This window comes from Eucyclogobius newberryi, unplaced genomic scaffold, assembly GCF_026437365.1.
Source record: "Eucyclogobius newberryi isolate DKJ021-1_F unplaced genomic scaffold, fEucNew1.0.hap1 SCAF_9, whole genome shotgun sequence".
NCBI classification, from domain to species: domain Eukaryota; kingdom Metazoa; phylum Chordata; class Actinopteri; order Gobiiformes; family Gobiidae; genus Eucyclogobius; species Eucyclogobius newberryi.
In genome coordinates this window covers 25351607-25372615 of record NW_027316532.1, presented here as the reverse complement: position 1 = coordinate 25372615, position 21009 = coordinate 25351607, and the positions used below count along the sequence as shown (strand labels likewise).

At 39.2% G+C, this 21009-nt stretch overlaps 1 protein-coding gene across 1 annotated transcript in view; it reads right to left on the bottom strand.

Moving 5' to 3' along the window:
• Nucleotides 1–13752: 13752 nt before the first annotated feature.
• The window catches only part of wdr18 (WD repeat domain 18), a 39147-nt gene continuing 31890 nt past the window's right edge, over nt 13753–21009 (bottom strand). Inside the window, exons 8-10 of the mRNA XM_072438815.1 lie at nt 15402–15565; nt 14373–14441; nt 13753–14291 (exon numbers count right to left, since the gene is read on the bottom strand). Coding sequence (XP_072294916.1) covers nt 14163–14291; nt 14373–14441; nt 15402–15565 — 362 coding nt within the window. The 3' untranslated portion in view covers nt 13753–14162. The remainder of the gene's footprint in view (nt 14292–14372; nt 14442–15401; nt 15566–21009) is intronic.

Sequence of the window (21009 nt, the reverse complement as noted above, 5' to 3'; positions counted from 1 at the left end):
CAAATGACAAGACTGGCAAAATACACTGACAAATGGAAGAGATGGGCCAGTCAAAATGTGTCAAGAAACTGAAACAACAAATGAACAAATTTAAAATGATGCTTTTACTGCTTCTGTTTGAAAAGTTTGCACGATTTTCTAACGTTATTATTTGTCACTTTATTATGGTGGGATAATAAATATAGATAATAATTTTACACGAAACAATTAGTTGGAAAAGCAGTTGAAAAGTATAGCTCTCAAACGTATTGATGACTTTAGAGAAACTCTCAATTTACACACAACAAGCACATTTTCTGACTCTGATTTACAACCAGGAAGTTAAAAAAAGGTGCTAAATTCAGATAATGGGGAACATTTTAAACACAATCTTAAATAGTAATGTCTTGAATGCATTGTAGTTAAATGAGTATAGTTCATGGTCATGGAACACTGGACCAGCTCCATACCCTCCATCGGGTGCTCGAGGGTTCATGGGAGTTTGCCCAACCAGTCCACATGTGCTTTGTGGATCTGGAGAAGGCTTTCGACCGTGTCCCTCGGGGTGTCCTTTGGGGGGTGCTCCGGGAGTACAGGGTCTGGGGCCCTTTGCTCAGGGCTGTCCGGTCCCTGTATGACCGGAGCAGGAGCTGTGCTCGCATTGCCGGCAGTAAGTCAGACCTGTTCTCAGTGCATGTTGGACTCCGCCAGGGCTGCCCTTTGTCACCGGTTCTGTTTATAGTTTTTATGGACAGAATTTTCTAGGCGCAGTCAGGGATCGGAGGGTGTCCGGTTTGGGGACCACAGTATTCCATCTCTGCTGTTTGCAGACGATGTTGTCCTGATGGCTCCATCAAACCCGGACCTGCAACATGCACTGGGACGGTTTGCAGCCGAGTGTGAAGCAGCTGGGATGAGAATCAGCACCTCCAAATCCGAGGCCATGGTTCTCGACCGGAAAAAGGTGGCTTGCCCTCTTCAGGTGGGTGGGGTGTCCTTGCCCCAAGTGGAGGAGTTCAAGTATCTCGGGGTCTTGTTCACGAGTGAGGGACGGATGGAGCGTGAGATCGACAGGCGGATCGGTGCAGCGGCTGCAGTGATGCAGTCGCTGCATCGGACCGTTGTGGTAAAGAGGGAGCTGAGCCGAAAGGCAAAGCTCTCTATTTACCGGTCGGTCTACGTTCCTACCCTCACCTATGGTCATGAGCTTTGGGTAATGACCGAAAGAACAATCGCGGATACAAGGGGTCGAAATGAGTTTCCTCCGCCGTGTGGCTGGGCGCTCCCTTAGAGATAAGGCAAGGCAAGTTTATTTGTAGAGCACATTTCATACACAAGGCAATTCAAAGTGCTTCACACAGCAGGAAAAATGCATTCAAATCACAAAGAAATTACAGAAACAGAAATACAATAAAATTAACTAAATAAAAAATTATCAATCCAACTGATTGTCTAAACTAATAAAATCACAAACAAAAGAGAAGAGTGCAAAGAAAAAATCCTTTCAGTCATATGCGCAGCTAAACAAAACTGTTTTTAGCTTAGATTTGAACATTGTCAGAGTAGAAGCCTGTCTCACATCTTCAGGAAGACTGTTCCAGATTTTAGCTGCATAAAACTGAAACGCAGATTCCCCATGTCCCCCCAGATAAGGTGAGGAGCTCGGCCACACGGGGGGAGCTCGGAGTAGAGCCGCTGCTCCTCCACGTCGAGAGGAGCCAGCTGAGGTGGCTCGGGCATCTGTTCCGGATGCCTCCTGGGCGCCTCCCTGGGGAGGTGTTTCAGGCATGTCCTACCGGGAAGAGGCCCCGGGGAAGACTCAGAACACGCTGGAGAGACTATGTCTCTCGGCTGGCCTGGGAACGCCTCGGGATCCCCCCGGAGGAGTTAGAGGAAGTGTCTGGGGAGGAGGAAGTCTGGGAGTCCCTGCTTAGATAAGTGGAATAAAATGGATGGATGGAGTATAGTTCAACCTTTTCATGTTTTTTTTTTTTTTTTTTTTTTACATTTTCTGCTTTGAACAGGAGCAGTTGTGGACAATGGGCCATCTGGATTTGATCAAGTTATGGGGATTATAGGCTCAAATCAACATGTTGTGGGTTGATGGAAATACCCAAAATCCATTGGAGATTAAATCCAGGTCATGCAGACGCTTGTACAGTTTACGTGATTAATATTAGAGGTGGAGTAAACAATTGTCCAAGCAAAACATTTTGGGGAGTGTAAAAGAAAGAGGGAGAAGCAATTGAAGAGTGTAAATGTCTCAATGAGTGTTTTTATGTTGAAACAAGCAAGCATTTTATGTACATGTGTTGATTTTATTAAAGTTCATCAAACTGTTTTTGTTGTTATGCTTTTTTTGTTTGAGATACAAAAGCAGTTGAATACTTGATTATAAAAATAGAAGTGGTATGCATTAAGTTTTGTTAAAGAAGATAGGAATAATAACAACTACATTAGACAAAAAAAACATACAAAATATTAGAAATAAAATAGTATCAGCATGTTTATGTGATTATTTGCCTTGTTTTTTGGTTTCAAGCCTCTGTGTCAGCCAAAGTGTTTTAGAAATATTACAGAAAATTCATTTAGTTAATCATGCCCAAAGCATTGAGACATGTTTGTTATTTGTGCAAGAAGTTATTTCTTCAAGTGACTATAAGCCCTGGGTTGTTATGATCAGTCAGTACTTTGAAAAAGCATTTAGTTATAGAATTTACTAGCATTAAAATGTATTTTGTTATGTGGTCTAATCAGCGTATTGTGTTTGCTTGAAATACTGTCATGTTGAGTTAAATTATATTATAGAGTAAAAACATGACTTGGTGGACTAAAACAGTTTTTTTTTTTTTTGTTTCACTGTTCGTTATGCATTTATTTATAAGATAAGATCTTACTTATTATAAGAGCTTTTCTATTTTCTCATTGATTCAGTGCAGTTCAAAGCCTATATTTCATGATAAAATACCACAATGTACTATGATTTTTAAAAAAAAATAGTAACTTCTGTTCTAGAAAGAGTAACAGTATATAGTAATACTCTAAATTAGTATTCTGAGGATGTATTTTTGGTACTTACATTCAGTTATTTCCCAGGCTGGTTATGATATGAGCTCCCAAAAGTCTCAATGGAATGTACCCGGTACATGAATAAGAATAATAAATGCGTGCCGTATTAAATAAAGACTAAAATTTGTGATATTTCTTTGTCCAGCTGCTGCAGTTAGTGTGTGTTTTTTAACTTAAATGTCAGCGCACCAGGTTTAAGATTCTGCTGAGTGCTTCAACCCCACGAAGCAAGGAGGGTGCTAAGGACACAAGGGTGGGATGGGGGAGGTAGGAAAGAAAGTGGGCGGAGTAAGGACGGAGGAGTAATGAAGACATAAGAGATGGAGAGGGCCGTGTGGTCACTGAACATCCAATATGGCCCCGAGTGTGAGGAGCAGGCTTGAAATGTCGCAGCACCAGCAGCCAATGTGCTGATTTCATTTTATCGTTTGGGTTTCAGAGGATTTGTAGACGTTCAATTCAGAGGCAATTCTAGAATACAAGAAAACTGGATGTAAACACAGCATTGTGGGGGTTCAAATCAACTCAAATAAAATGTTTAAAGCCAAAAATCACATATGGCTCAAGTTGCCATACATATGTTTCCATACCATAGTCGGGACAGCATAGCTTTAACTGTGGGTTTTATTTCTGTTCCTAACTGGCCTGACCATAAGCGATTTCAAAGAGGAACGTTTTAAGCCTGGACTTAAATGAAGAGACTGTGTCGGCCTCTTTAACATGGACAGGAGCTGATTCCATAACACAGGAGCTTGGTGGCTAAACGCTCCACCTCCTACTGTGCTTTTAGAGACTCTTGGGACCACCAGAAGTAGGGCTGAGTTCTAAAATGGAATTGCTCTGTCTATTTCATCAATAAGCAATAATCCATCAAACACGCAGATCATTTTATGACAGTTTAGACAATCATTTAAGAAAACAAAAGTGTTCCCGGGCATTATTTGTCAACTATAGAGTTATTTGTATGGATTTTGGCCCTTGTTAGGCCCGAGCGCCACAAGCTGGCGAGAGGCCTATTAATCTCGTAAGGCCGTGCGAAGCACGGCTGCGAAAGTGCGCACGTAGTGCGCACGAAATCGTACCATATAAAGCACTCATTTGCGCTAAGTAGCTCACGAATACGTTCCCCATCTCTTGCATGTTCCGTGCATATAAGCATGTAATGCAAAAATTGAACATTATTACTGTATAGAGGGCCAAAAACACAAAGTGGGCGGAGCCCACTCAAAATTATCGAAAGTACCCGTCAGTGACCAGGGACCCACACCATGAGGTAGGAAAGCGCGAGCGCTTTCCGAAAATGTATAGTTTATGATATTTGAAAAATGGGAAACATTGTTTTCGCATCGGAATATTATTCTTTCTTTCTTTCTTTCTTTCTTCTTCTCGGGACCAACCCCCCTATTTTTCACCCAGTGAACATTGACGAAAAGTCACAAAAATTTGCACACCTCTAAAAATCGTGCCTCTCTACATTCTGGCTACTTCCCTTTTCTAAAATAAAAAAAATTGGCGCGTCAGCGCCACCAAATGTACCAAAAATGCATTGAGAGATGGGAAATGACCCAAAAAAAATCTGATCGTAGAATCATGAAATTTGGCGCAGAGGTAGATGGTGACAAGAGAAGTAAAAGATATTATTACGGCAACGCCGTCCCCCGAACCAAATGTCGGCCATATTGCTTCAAAAATGGCTAAACATGACTTCGGAGTTTTTCCAAACGTCGTACTTTTACGAACTCCTCCCAGGGCGTTGGCCCTAAAAAGCTGAAATTTGGTGAAAATGCTACTGAGGAGTGGGACATCAAAAGTTATCCAAATTACATTGATACCTCTCACGGTCTCTGTGCGGCGAAGCCGCAAACTGTAGCTAGAATTTCAGAAATCTCCCATATTTAAAATTTCTGCCGTTTGCGCAGATAAAGTCCGAATTGCGTCAAATTAGAATCAGTTGTTAAACTCTTTGCCCTAAACCTACTTGAAGTGAAATAAATTCATTTGGCGCCACAGCGCCCCCTACAGATTTTATATGGAGGTTAAATGTTTAGTTATGTTTAGCGTAATAAAAGGACAATTGGGGCGCGTTAGCGCCCCCTCCTCTTGCGGCGTGGCGGCGGTGTGGCGGCGGCGTGGCGAGGGCCGATCATTGCCGCTTGCGGCTATATTTAACATTATGGTTGTTAGGTAATAGTTCATGTCCAACCTGGAAATATATATAATACCTAACAACTTTCCCAAACATTCTTTAAAATCTTATTTTCGTGAAACGTAGTCTAAGTCATATGCACTTTAATACATTGACAAGCACTGGTTATGTGTTCATGCATTTATAAGGTAATTACTAGCACTCACCTCACAGCAAGAATGTCCTGAGTTCAGTTCCCGAGTGCTGTGGGACCTTTCTGTGAGGAGTTTACATATCCCCATGTCTGAGCAGGTTTCCTCCAGGTTTCCCCCACCACTAAAAACATGAAAAAAAAGATACTAAAACTCTATGGGACTTTCCTGGTTAAAGCATTACATATCTGCTCTATAAGGTCTAAGTGATGTAAAACATATGACAAATATTTAAGTCATTTAACACATTGTTGATGGAAAGTTTAGATAGTTTTGCTGTGGTGCTCTGTGAAGTAAGGAACAGACAAACACACAGATTTCATCCAAATCCATATAATGATTGCATAAAGAGGCGTGGCAGATGACAGGCAAGGACATGTAACAAAAAAGACTGTTTCCATTCAAAAAACTGGACATTTTTGATTGTCCAGCTGAACATTATAGGCTTTTAAAACATACACTTTGTCATACATACAATAAATCGCCACCCCTGATGAGAACTTGATTAAAACCTGCCTGATGCTATGGATCGCCTGTCATTTCAGATTTATAGACCTACCTTAAGATCGCTCATTACAGAGTGGGAGTGATTATGCAGAATATAATGAGTTATTACCAAACTTAGGGGAAATTGTTGGGAGTAATAAATTGCGTCACAGTCTACCGATTGGTTCATTTTCACCGTCTGGTGCTAATCCTTACTGAACACAGGACTATGGCAAATCTGTTATATCACCTTCCAAGAGCTTGAAATGCCAACACGCCGTCTAAATTCCACACAGGGGACAGTGTAATGCCAAGTCTTGTGGGTTCTCAGTGGAACAAAACAAACCAGGGAAAGGATCCGTCCTTAAGAGCTAGAGTTGAAATACGGTCACGGTAAAAAGTCGATGCATCATTTGCCAGTTTTAAAAGCAATGTTATTTTAAGATGTCGGTGTAATCCCTCATTTGTCCAGGAGTGTTCCATAGTAGAAAAAGATTCAGTTGTAGTCATCTGGACTCTGACTTTTCAGGAAAAATGTTAAGATATATTGATTGTAAGGAGAGTCAATAAAATTAACAGGGTTAAATTGCTTTATATTATATTTTGTGTAATTAGCTGCTCCTGCTCCCACACATGTTCAGTAATCAGAATATACTGCGTTTACAGCCCACAGTATTCTGGTTTCGCATAACCATGATACTGAGATCAGTTTACAGTGTTTACATGGACACAGATAAAAAACAGAATACTTGGAAAACCTGGATATTTGAGCACATATAAATGTACTTCATGGAGAAAAGCAGGTGGTCAAGAAAAATACACCGGGCATCTTTAAATAATCAAATTTCCCTTTATAACTTTCCAACTCTGTAGAAAAAACACAGCCATCAATGAATAGAGCAGCTCCAGACTAATGACAGCGCTAATAACAGAGAGAAGAGGAAAATGTTCTGACAGATCCACATTGACGTTACTGGCATCACTGTAAACGGAACTAATTGCATACATTATTTTGCCAATACGGTTGTCAGTTTATTAGGTATTTCTTCATGGATCTGTGATGAATTAGAAAATTAACTATTACATATAATTTCTGAAATGTTCTCCCTTCCTTGCACTTGCAAAGTTTCTGGGTTTTTGCCGAATACTGTTTGAGTTTTATTGCTGATGGAAGACAGAAGGTGTTGTTCTGCGCTGTCAGTGAAGCCTTTTGACTTGAAAGTAAATGGAAAGCAGTGGTGTGCTGGAAACGGAGAAATGCACCTTATACTTGGGAAAATAGAATTCAATAATGAAGAAAAAGTTAGGGCATGGTATTTGAAGAGTGGTTAGCCATGCTTTGTATTGAATTCCTGGGAAGTTTTTGCTATTGTGAACCCTCCTCCACTACTCCAAACTGCAACTAAGAAATACTGTGATCATCACATCAATTACAAATATTTTGGTGTGAGACGGATGCCAAGGATTCAGTTCAAAGTCATGCTCATTTTCTTTGTAAATTTAAAGAAGACGTTATGTTTTCTGTGTTAAACATGTAACAAAATGTAAAATAAAATATTATTATTTTACATTTTGTTTGTTTTGTTTTAAATTGCAATATAGATCTAAAAAAAAAAAAAAACATAATTGAAACTAGTGACTAGGGAGAAAGTGAAAATAGATGAATACATTTTCTGGACAATACAGGATTAATAAAACATGCATGAATTAATTGAAATACAACGTTGAGTAAGCAAATGAGGGGAAACCTTTATACCATGGTTAAAAGCTCATAAAAGATTAATTTAGATAATATTCCCCCTTTTATTGTGCACATACATAGAAATAACTGACTTTGCTGATGTTTTTATACTAAAGAAATTTACATTCCCTCCTCAAACTTTAGAAAATATTCTCGAAGGAAAACTACATTCAAATTCCAAGTTCGATCCAAGTTCATCTAACCATTTTTTGAAACCTGAAATTAATTTTTGCCTTGCTGACAGTAGTTTGGAAGATTCATAACATTTTCTTGGGTACAGGTTAAAGTAAATGTTTGAACATCCTCCAATGCGTCTAACTACAATTGAGAAAGTCATGAGACACAAACACGTCGAGTCTGTGGGTGAGGCGAAACTACCCTCACTGAATATTCTTTCCCTTTTCCTTCCCTGGATTGGCTTTGATTCTTGCTTTCACACCAGTATTCATGACAGCTGCTGCCAGGTCGAGTCTTCCTCATCCTCCTCCTCCTCCTCACCAGCCTCATTACCCAGCATGCCACGCTCTCTGACATAAAGACATTCTTCCAGAGGTACTCGCGGCTGTAGGCACGCACCAGTTTATGCAACGCAATTCCTTAAAAAAAAAGGGAGATTCTCCTGGGAGGAATTTTGTGACGCTGATGATGTGAAAGTCAAGCTAAAGACACAAGAAAATAGCAGGGGAAATGTCCAAATGTTTACGCGGGGAGAGAGAACTGTCTTTTTAAAGTGTTAGTTCCAACTAGCTCTGCTCTAAATGACAGCTGCCACTTTGCATTATGGGAATCCACTCGTGTCCATGTCAAACTGTGCAAACGCTGGAAAAGTCATGCATTTTTAAAGCGACTTCACGAGTTGGTTGTTGGACGAACATCTGAAATTGTTACAGAAGAGATGAACTCATTGGCTGGTGCTACGTCATTCTAGATGTTTTATGTCGATGCCATGTTTTTGCTTCTTTTTTAAACACTTTTGATACGGGAAAAATGCTCTCATCCCTGCAATGCTCATCATTATCATTATTTTTATGAACCTTTATTTTAGTTTACTTAACTGATTCTGATACACAACATATAATAAAAATGTAAAAGAAAGTTGCATACGGTTACTTTTTGAACTTCATGAACTTGACACAGAGACTGAACAAACAAATAAACAACATACAAGACATTTCTAACATAAAAGTTCCACTCAGTCCAAAGCCTGTCGAACGCCCATTATCAAATTAAGTCCAAAAGTTTTATTTTATTACATTTTTCTTACAAAAATCCATTATTGTCGGTCCAGGCCTTGATTGTTGCTTCAGTTTGTTTCATCTATTTTTTTTGTTATAGTCTCTTTCCCTGCTGCCAGAATATGTACCAAAGGTATACATTTATTGTTTTGAGGCCCAGATACATAGTTCTGAAGGTGAGTGAGATACCATGGTTACAATTGTAAGGATTTCTATTTGTTTACATCTTAAATAATCTCAAAATAATTGGACTCTAGAGCTCGACAAACACAAACGCTGATCAACAACAAACAAGCCTTTGGCAGCAATCCTAAAATATATGCATTTTATTTGGCCTTTAGGTTTAGATATAAGTAAATCAGTCATAACCTAAATATGTAATGCTTATGATTAAACAATGACAGACAAAATAAAGCCCAAAGGTCACTTGGGTTTTACCTTTGGGCTATTGAGCGTCGTCAGGCTCACAGCATAGCAACAACAAGTCCATGCTCTGTCCACTCTGACCTTGACCGCTGTTATTGTTGAGAGGTGAAATTGTCAAGTTGTAGGTGGTTTTTCCAGGTTGTGTAATGTCAAAGTCACTGAGCTGGTTAAGGTCTTGTTCTACGGGAAGCCAAGAGGGTCAAACCATCTCCTCCAGTGGTAGACACATCCTCCTTTATCATTCTCTCAGCCAGCCTTCCGAACAGTCAGTGTTGTGGTACTGGCACATATTCATAAACCTATTCATATCTGAGTCTCTTATAAGTCACTGTTTGTGCTTCTGGCAAGTGCATATTTATTCCAGCACTGCAAACTAATTGGCTTGCATACAAAATCTTCTTTTAAACAGGGATTAATCTAATCAAATTCCCTCTAAACATGCCAAGAAATGCTCAAAATTTCGAGAAATAATCATAATATTTCTCACATATTCATTTTGATTTGAATTTAATTAATAAATAAACTTTATTGGCAATGATAAAATGATGTGTGATACCGTCTGATGCCCTCTCAATACAACCTTAAATGACATGTAGTAAAGCAATGGATTTGTTCTCGTTAAAGTGGACTTTTATTGGGTTGAGCCTTGACTTTGTGATAAAGGCCTGTGCCGTGCTGGATAAGGAACTTCAGACTGATAGCCGAGCGTCGAGTAGAGAGTACAAAGCCAGACCTGTTCATCCGATAACACAATGGTCCAGCAGGCCAAAGGAGCCGGGTGGATTTAGAGCCGAGTCACACTGTGCAAAAAAGCCCTCTTCCTAAAGAAAGTCTATAAGGCCGTTGGGAAGCTGTTGTAAATGTCATTAAAAACTATTATTTACTTATCTGCAATACAGTATTCGTAACTTCACCTGCTTTTAACACACACGCTCCAGTGTTGGGGCGAGTGACCACATGCACCATTGGTCAAACCTCCTGCTAATATCCTGATTAAACCTAACTCAAGATCTGGAGATGGGTCCTTAACCTTATTTTTCCACAAAATTGTCAAAATAATGCATATTTGCACGTCTCGTAAATTTTACTTTTGAGTATTTCTTTTTAGATTTGCATGACCAGTTTTCAGTTGAGGCAGTTTGTTGAGTAAATATTTTGATAGTTGAATTTTATAGCTCGGGCATTGGAATAAACTCAATTATGAGGCAGGTTTACGGGCCGATGTTTGTAGGAATGAGCTTTTCCTCCGGCACCAGGAGACCATGAAATTTAAATTTGATTTGTGGATGAAAACAAGTCATTTCTTTACATCCTATAGTGATGCCAGTTGTGCTGTTGGAGACGATCTGGCCCAAATCTGTGACGGATAATTGAGATTTGACATTACTAATTTGTAAACAGACGTCAAGCCTGGTCATAGTTCTGTTTTAGAGTGGGTTCAAACGGGACCAAACAAGTACAAGTGTGAATTCCCCCTAAATCTCCTCAAAATTAACATACTTCTAGTTTATTTTGCGACTTTGGGTTGATGTGGTTACCCCTTTTGTCTGCTGTGGTTATAATTTGCTCCGTTGCCTTGTTTATGGGCTGAATGTGATTGATAGCGCTCCGGGAACTATGACCAGACTCGGCACTTACTCACGAATGTCAATTTTCTAATAACTTCCAAACTGTAAATGGCAACAAAATCCAGCTCTGCCAAAAAAAAAAAAAAAAAAAAAAAACTAACTAACTACAACAGTTGATAATCAGTGTTGGAGATTTGTGATGTCGCTCGAGTTTGTGTTGCTAATGTGTGACCTGGGACGAGGCGCTAAAACAATAAGCGAAGCTGCAGACGTCTCACCAAGGAGAAACCATTATTCATAAGTAGCCGTGTATTGAAGCAAACCAGCTTTAATGTGGGTGTTTTTTCTGAAGCATGTTGGTCTGGGAGGAGCTCCTAATCGCTCCTCTGCTCCGGGAGAAGCACTGGTGATAAGCGCACCTCTGAGCTCAGACTGGGGAGGTCCAGATGTGAACAGCCCCAGAGAGCGGCTCCAGAGGGCAGAGCAGTGTCCCGCCGGATGGACTTTATCTGCTGCTCATCTGGGCCACGGAGGAAGCCCTGGAGCAGCTGCGGAGGAGCGAATGCGAGAGAAGGAAAAAAAAAAAAAAGAGCGAGGAGGCAAGTAGTGCATTTTTCATTTCCAACAGCCATTTTTCATGTGGACGTATAATGCTAAATCAACTTTTAAGAGCTTTTAGCCATGTTATGGTTTCCCCTTCTCATTTACCCTCTAAAAGCTGTCTTTAGAGTGGTTTGAGTCATCTTTATTCACTTGTAATAAAGAAAATCACAGTGTTCACCAGACTTTTATTCTTTTATTAAGTTCTTTACTTAAAAATGTCCAAAATATGAAATAAATATCCATAGGTGTCATGGATTATAACTATTTAGCGGTCAAAAGCATAGTTTGTCTTAAAGTGATCTCATACAGCCGTTTTACTCACTCCCTATATTATTTTGTCTTAATTACCCATTTGCTTTTCATAATAAGGTCAATCAAGTTACTTATAACTTCTTCAATCAGTTTTTTATTTCCCCTAAAATTTCAAGCATTGTCACAACCATATTTATAAAACTAATCACATGTAGATCTCCCTTTAGAGCTGTGAATATAGTTGTTTCCCCCTGTCAAATATTGAATAAAATGCTTTTAGTTGGATGTGTTCTTTTCTTTTTTCAACACAAAAGAAGTTGACAAGAAGATTGATAAATGTTTCTTTCCCCAAGAGAAAGCCGAGATACAGCATGCTTTATTCACTTTAATGAAATGATAACTGTCACAGAGATTGAAGCACAGTTTAGACATCTTAATTTGTTACTTACACAAATCCCTCCGGTGGTATTGACAATTCAGACTTCATTTCATTTCTGTACAAATGATTGTTTTTCCATTTGCAGTTTTCCTTGGGGTTTTGCTTCTTGGGTTAACCTGTAATTGGAGGTTGGAATGTAATTGATCACTGCGGATCAATATAACCGATCAACAATACTCCCATAGACTGCGCTCTATGTGTTTCCGTAACGTCAGTAAAGGCCTGATGAACGTTGCTCTTTAAGTTTACAGTGCAATTTGAATCTAAAACTGTATATTTTGGATGACTAAACAGACGACAGCTCATCATGTCACGTCTCTGTGTTTAAACACACACAGCAGGGACAGTTATGATGTTGATATTTAGTTTGATGTGAGATTAATCCCATGTTTAATCTTTATGAGTTTCAACCATTTCTTTTGTGGATTACATTTCTCTTGATTTTTATTAATATACCATCTGCTCTGCTCCACAATATTAGAAAGCAATTAGTACAGTATGAACATGAACCATTATTTATCATGTTGCCCAGCGGTTACGGTTAGTGCTCTCAACTCACAGCAAGATGGTCCAGGGTTCGATTCCCGGGCCGTGGTGCCTTTGTGTGGAGTTTGCATGTTCTTCCTGTGTCTGCGCAGATTTGCACCAGTTTCCATGATCACTAAAAACATGTACAATAGGCTCCTCCCCTCTTGGGCCTGGACTTCGGGAAAAAGAGATTCTGAATCTCAGTGCGACTTTCCTTGTTGAATACAAGTCAATAATAATTTGTTATATGAAACGTGCATATTAACCAACAGTATCGGTATAATATCCCATTAGCATGTCGGTGTTATGTGATGCAACTTTAACCAAAAATATTTCTAACTACTACTATACTTCAGCTTTTGTGTGTGATTGAACAGATTTCTTTGCTGTAATGATGAGGATATTGTTAAAACAAAAATGTAAACGAAACATGTTATTGTGGTTTTGTGGTATTGAGTAAAGTAAACTAGTATACAAATAAACACAGTCCATCATAAAAATATAAAAAATAATATTCAAGAATTCAAGAATTCAAATGTTAAGTGCAATTCCTTTTACAAAAGGGTCACGTTGAAAAGGAAATGCAATTCTGTATTATGACCCAGAATGCACTCTATGGAAGAATGAGGTTTCCATCAAAACTTTTGCTGAATCAAACGTAAGCATTTAGTTTTACCAAAAAGTACTGGGTTTAAATTGAGGGTCTTTCTGCAGCTTTGACAGTTAAATCTGTTGAGGTTAATTGAGATCACACACTCAGCTTTAGGATCAAGTTTTCTTTAAATAAAAGCCTGTGAGGAAATGTGCTGTATAATCACTTTCCCAAAAAATAATGGTCCCTCCAAGTCCAAAGTTAAAACAATCCTCACTCTGTATAGTTTTACTGTTATTTGTCATTGCAATAGTCTTTCGCATTTTGTCCTGGAGAGCAAATTATAAATCACTTTTAGAATTATTACCTTCATCCCGCCAACTCCTAAACTTTCTCCAGAATGAAAATCAAATTGACACCAGATGAAAATGAGGTCATTTTATTTCATATCAAAAGATCTTGTAACAAAAATTACAGAGGAGAGATTTTTGTCAAAGTTGTGTTTTGTGGTTAAATTAAACGGTTCATAAAAGTAGTTACATGTGTGTAGCGTGGGCAATACTGACAAAAATGTATATCTTAATTTATTTAAGTTTAGATATTTGATCAATCTTACAGAAATATGCAAAAAAAATGCCAATAAATGTATGAGTTGATGTTTAAAATGCTAAAAAGACTGTACAATGACCCGCAAAAGTGCAGAAAAGTGACCTTATACCCTTGTTTGAACGATTACACATTTTTTTTTAATTTTATCTGTTCTTTTTTTGAACATTTTGATATCGTTTTCATAAGAAACAACATCACCAATATTCAAATTTGGCATAACTTCAAAAACAAACAGAATATCATTGATAATTTGATTTACTGCCCACCTCTGTGTGTTTATTGTATGAATTGTGTACATTTATGTAGGTTTGGTCAGCAGCTGTGTGGAAAAGTCATACAGATCTTTATTCACTTTCTTCAGCGTCTGCACCTCTTCCTCCAGCTCGGCCACTCGCACCTTTGTGTTCTCGCCGTCGCCAAACACCGACTGGAACACAAGAAACGACGAGCTGCTAAATGACAGGGAATCTTTGACCGTGAGAAATGAAGCCAGAGTATGAGGACCAACCTTGTCTGTGACGGCATTCATTAAAGAATTGAGTTTAGCTGCCTTTTGTAGGTAGGTCTCATCTTCTTCCTAAAAAATATGCAAAAATATGTTACAATCAGCTTTTTAAAATCTTTACTGTACAGACTCACTATGCTCCGCCCCAGCTCCGCACAAGACAAAGCACCTAATACAACCTGGAATTACATTACACAGAGAAAGAATGCACAATAATACAATAACAAAGTTTGCCATCATATTCACAACGACCCACAAAAAATTACACCATAAGGATAAAGGTGTGCGATGTTGACAAAAAAAGAAAATCTCTATGTCTCTTGTTTTGGATCATTCTGATAACGATATTCAGACAATATTATGTCAATCCAACTAAAATGTGTTTAAACATATGAAATGTCTATGAAATTAATCACAAAAGGGCAGAAATATCAACTTATACCTGTTAAAACAAAGTAAGTCAAGCTGTATTTGATTCTATCTCTTTCAGCATACGTCTGCCCTTTAGTTTACATTTACAACATAACTTGTTTTAATTTTTACTTTTTGTAGGATGTTTTTCCATATTCAAACTTTTCATCTCTTCAACACATTCACATTACTATCTTAATGTTGATATACAAACATATATATTAATTTATATATTAATTGATTTAAATTAATTGTGGGTCGAGTAGAAATTGATATAATAGTTCCCATGTGTCCAGATAATTGACTTCATTATTAGGTAATCAAGCTGCTGTCACACATCCCCCCAATATTTTATTTAAAAGTGGTAACCTCTAATCAACCAGATCAAAACATGTGTTGAACCGTCAGTGTCAATCAATTTCTTTTAGATTATTGTTTTTGATACGACTGAACTGAAGCAAGTCCCCAATAATACTTGCTTGTGGTTTTATTGAAATGTCTATATTTGAATAGAATGTTTATGCTAAATGCTCACTACAGACTCTCGGAGGCCCGTCTCCTGCATTGGGCTTTGGGAAACCTTTTGACCCCTTTAATCCTCGAGTTCAGTGCGGCTCGTACCTGTGTGTAGAGACCCAGGCGCACGCAGAGCTCGCCGGACTCACTGGCGTCGCCCTCGCTGCCGTGCACGTGTCGGCTGAAGCGCGGCAGAGGGAGAGCGGGACGACTGTCGGGCAGGAACATGTTTGCAGGCGCCAGCGTGATCACTGCGTTCGTCACTGGACCTGGAATTAGAAATGATGGGTGGCGTGACTAAGTGGTTTACAAAGCTACAAAGAACAATGTAAATACCTCATCTGGAAAGACTGGGGTAAGAAACAAAGTGATGATGATGATGACCAATACAGGCTTTCCGTGGCTTCCTGCGGCTACACATGAACAAGCAGATCAGCTGATTTATGACATCAGGGCTGAATGAGAAGGACTGAGCAGAGCAGGAGCCTGAAGGCAGCCAACAGATCAAAGTGAGAGGAAACTCTTCAATTTGTAACCTGAAATAACCTGAAAAAGGGGGAAATGAGCTGCCACCGCCGCACCGGGACCGGCAATTCAACAGCTCAAACCTGTTAACCTGGTTATCTGTCACAACTCATTCAGATTCAAGCTGGATTAGAATGGAGGCTTGACATGCCAACTATGGTCTTCAGAAAAGGTGTAACATTCAAGAGGATATATTTTGTTGTTTGCAGAGGACATTAGGCTATTTATGTGATCGCTGTTCTTCTTGTAAACTATGAACACTGAAATTGCAATTTCGATTTGACTGTGATTAATCTTGCCGTCTTAAACATTTTGTACAGAGAAAACATTGCATGTCAGCAGTAATTAATCTATAATACAGAATTACATGGTAGTTATAATTTTCAAACATGTATAATTGGATTATTTCACATAATTTATTTGAAGAATATTTTCCGTTTCCATTAAATAATTTATTATTGTATCCCTACATAACCTCTATCATCTTCTACTGAGTAGCACTTGCGCCTTGATCATAGAAATGAGTAAAAGAGAAATACACCAGAGTATACGTTTCCTTTAAGTGATGCCATGGTCTTTTTACAATTTACTTTGGGCCGTTCTCACGCTTTTATATTTCATAACAGAGTGCGGCTGGAACAGGGCAGAACGTGACTGAGAGGATAAGAAGAAACAGACTGTTTCAAACTCGCCCGGCTGAATTTAACCACTGCCTCAGACTATGCGCTATCGTTTATACGCATGACCAGGCCTGCACCGCTCACACTTTACAATATAAATGAGGGTTTGCGATCAGTGTCTGAAACTATGGATCACGCTTGGCGTTGTTTCGCCAGACACACTGCACTTTTGAACCAGACAGCTGATCTTTTATGGGTCGATTACTGTCTGTGCAGACAAACAGCCTGTATATCAGTGTCCTGGTCCTCCTGCTTCAACAGCTGACTGAAGGCCAGCGGATGGGCAAACATCCACTCACATTAAGTGTCCCGCACTACTCTGTCTCAGGTGTTCGGTTTAAATAGGACACAGACCCTTCACACCTGCTCACGGAGGTTTGATCATCAGAGCAGCGTCACAGGGCCGTCACAGAGCAGAGAGAGACACCCATCTGTCAGGCGCCGAGACGACTGAGTAAAAAGAAATTCACCTGTCGAGAAACCCATCGGGCCAAGCAGATGTTCAGAGTTCAGCCGACGCAAACAATCAGCATCACAAGAAAGAGTCTGGAGAATGAATGCTTTGATGCATTTACTCAATGTGGTAATACTAAAGTCATCAAAATTGTTTTGTCATTTGCAAACCGTGTTATAGTCCTAAAGTATGGCCACTGGTGCCGCCATGTTGGTTTGGGCTTGTTTTGACTTCCGTCCACACCACAATGCAGCACTGTGATTGGTTCCAGTCCCACCTGTGGGCCCGAAATGCCATGTGATTGGCCGTCAAACAAGTGGAGTGGAATGCAAACAAATCAGTGAGAACCTAGCAAGATGGAGCCCAAGAAGAGTTTGTGAACTCACAAAAATCTTGATAATTTGTCTTGCTGGCAAGGTTAGGTAAAAATGGTAATTGCAGAACATTAACAACAGTTAATTAAAGTAGACCTTATTACAAACAAGCTGGAATGTGCCAGTAAGAAGCAGCATGTGGCCTGTTGGAGAGAGAACACTTGGTGGCTTACCACTTTGGCTAATGACAATCAATGCTCATTAAAAGGCAGGTGTTGTTATTACAGGCATCTGAACATGAACAGGATCTTTGTCCTTTTTACAGTCAAAACAAGGGACCAAATTAGTGCTTCCCCTGCAGAGAGCTTGGATGTCCCTTGTGCTCCAGCAGATATGCAGCCTTCCAGAGCCATGACACATTTCACCTGGATTTCCATTCTTTTCAAGTCAGCTCAGCCCTTTGAGACTTCGCTTCAACCGAGCTAATGTAGATTCACCTAAAATCCAAATAACATCAGATTGCAATTTTGGGAGCACAGTTTGACAGCTTTAAACCAAATGCATGAAATCACCGAGCTGCACAATAGATTATAAATATTGTCCTCAGAGTGAACAGCTGCGATCCTGAATGCACTACATTCAGGATATTTTACAAGCACTGAACGTGCTATGTTCACAAACCGATCACCACTTTTTAAATTACTGCGTATTTAGGCATGTTGGCTCATCAACATTGTATTGTTACAAAATTATGCATAATGAGTACTGCCAACTTCTTTATTATTGTACACTTTTGGATGTTTGTTTTTTAACTACCGTACTTTCCGGACTATAAGTCGCACCCTTTTTTATAGTTTGGCCGGGGTGTAACTTATGTGATATTATTCTTTATTCTCACACTTGCAACCACATTTCACATGTTGATTATTTTCACATTGACAAACGCGCTCTAGACTCCAAGGGACGCAGAAGAAGAATCTGCACTTCCTCTACCTCTGGAGTTTGTGGAGTTGTTTGGAAGTGACACAGAGGAAGAAGAATTCAATGGATTTAGTGATTTGGGGTAAAACTGATGCTTTGGAAAACTTGTTAGCATGTTCTTTATGCTATAGTTATCTGAATAACTGTTAATATGTTACGTTAACATACCAGACACTTACCACAGTTCATTGTCTGTGCGTCATGTAGCTAAAGGTGTTACGTTAGCATACGTACCTCTATTCACCATGTTCTTTAATCAGTTATTTTTTTTAAATTGCATTTGTTTTGCGCATGTTTTTTTTCTTTTCTATTATGCGTTTTTGGCTGGTGCGACTAATACCCCTGTGTGACTTATAGTTCGGAAAATACGGTACGTCTTTTAGTGTTTTTTAAAATGTTTTTTTGGGCCGAAAGGCTTTATTAGACAGGAAAGGGCAGTGTGAAATGGGGATGAGAGAGAAGGGAGGACATGCAGTACATTCAAACTCGCGACACTGCGACCACCTGCACTTGGAGCCTGGTATACGTGTGCAGTGCCATAACCAAAGCAAGTTCCTATGTTTGTGAATTCTGTTCATTAGCAATAAACCTTTTACGATCCTGATTCTGAACCAATCGACCACCGGGCAGCACAGTCTTGACAGTATTCCAATAACTAATTGTTTTGATGACCGCTAATTGTTTTTTATCATCTCATTATTTTCAGGCAACCTTGAGCCCTGAAAGGTGCCTATATATAAATCTGCACTTTTCTCCATGGAGACAAGAAGGTGATGCCACAGGACCAAGTTATAGATCAGATCCGTGGACGCCAGAATGTTTTTCAATGCATTTTCAGGCAATTAGGACATTTGTAATTGAAGAAATGAAAATTTGACAAATTTAATGCCATACGATCTTTCTACATTTCCATTGAGACAAGCTGGTGACAGACCCTCCCACTAGTAACGATACATATTAAATCTTTAAGATTTTCCATTGAGGCTATTGAATTGTATGTTGGAAAAAAAAAGTCCCCACAGTGGATTTCTCTTTAAATGTTGCATGGACTTGGACACACTTGTCAAATCCCAGTAGAGACCAAAATGGATAATTACCAGTGGCCCATTAACCCAGCGAGGTTAAAGAGATTTTGGCTAAATCCATCTCCTCTGTTTAATCTAAGTCTCTGGATTTCCCCAAAGACAACCTCGGTCACTTCTATTCACAAACTGGAAATCTTCTCCAAGCCAAAATGTAGACCTGAAAATCCTCAATAGCGGCGTCTTCCCTTTCAAGTGATGGTGGTCTGCTGACTCCTGTCCACAGAGGATAACCTTTTTCTGCTGGCTTATTTGGTTCCAAAGAGGCTGCTTGGATTCACCATTGGCCAAGTACATAGCATTTCTGTGCACAGGGGGAGCAGAGGGGCTTCTGTAGGGCTGAAAACCATGCCTGGAAGCTCAGATATCTTGCAAATGTTGTGCCGGTAGCAGATGTAGCAAATTCACTATCGCAATCAATGTCGGGCGTTGGAGACATTATGAAATGGGAATGTTGATTGTCAAGCAATGTTTTGGACTATGGCCATTTTGGAAAGTGAATTCTTTATTTATTATTAGATGGTTAACAACATACTGTATGATGTTAAATGTGTTTTCTTCAAGATGGTTGACTATACATTGCATCATTTTCTTGAATATGCAATGCTATTTATGTATTTATTTGTCTATGGGAGTTTTTTATTTATAGGAGATCTTCTACTGAAAGTGTTTTTCAGACTTCCTATAAGTGATCTGTTCTTCTGTATCTACCTCTGTATCTTCCTGCGTTGCACCAATGAAATTTCCCCATGTGGGACAATAAAGGAATATCTTATCTTATGTCTATGTTTGTCAAAATCCTGAAAAAAGGAGGATACAGAACTCACCACTGTGAACGATATTCTAAAGTAGGATGACAATCATTGGAATCAAGAGGAGAACAAAACAGCATTTTGTTTGTTTTTGAGGCTCTAGTTGGCTTTTTGCCCGATTTATTAAATTTGTTACACCTCAGGCAAGTATTCACTGTTTGAGGTCTCAGGACATTTTTTTCTTACAGACCCCTCGTGTCAACACAGACAGGAAAACAGGGTCACAACAACTTTGCTCCCTCATCGTGGAACAAAAAACACTTTAAATTCAATCATTTAATGCCTTTTGATGATTTTAAAGCACTGGTCAAGGACAACCCGCAGTGCCAGTGCACTTGTTTTATATACATTTATCTCATATTGTCTGTGTGAATGTGTACGTTTTATTTGAGTTTTTGTATCCTGTGTTTGTCGTTTATTTTGTGTTGCGTTTTAACAGGGTACCTAGGAAAAATAACTTTTCTCTTTGGGGTTTTCCTGTATAAATAAATAAAATGAATGAATGAATATAGCAGCTCCCAGGTCAAATGGGACATGATGTGTGAAAAAGTTTAATCAAGCATAACAAACAACCAAGGAAGACAGGCTATAAAAGATTCAGCAGCATCCAAACAGAAACCTCTTAGTCTCTTGTTAAATCATATAGAAATGTGTTGACGTAAGCTTTGACAGATTGAAACTGTACAGGGAACTGTGTGTTCACACATTGCTCTGTACATTACACAAGACCACAGAGCGGAATGCGATAAAGTAGCTGTAGAGAACTTTACGCTTTTTTGAAAAACAGCTTGGTTGAATCTGTCAGTGAATTATTAAAGAGGCTTCAGTCTTGGCTCTGCTTGTCTGATATTTGCTGCCATCAACC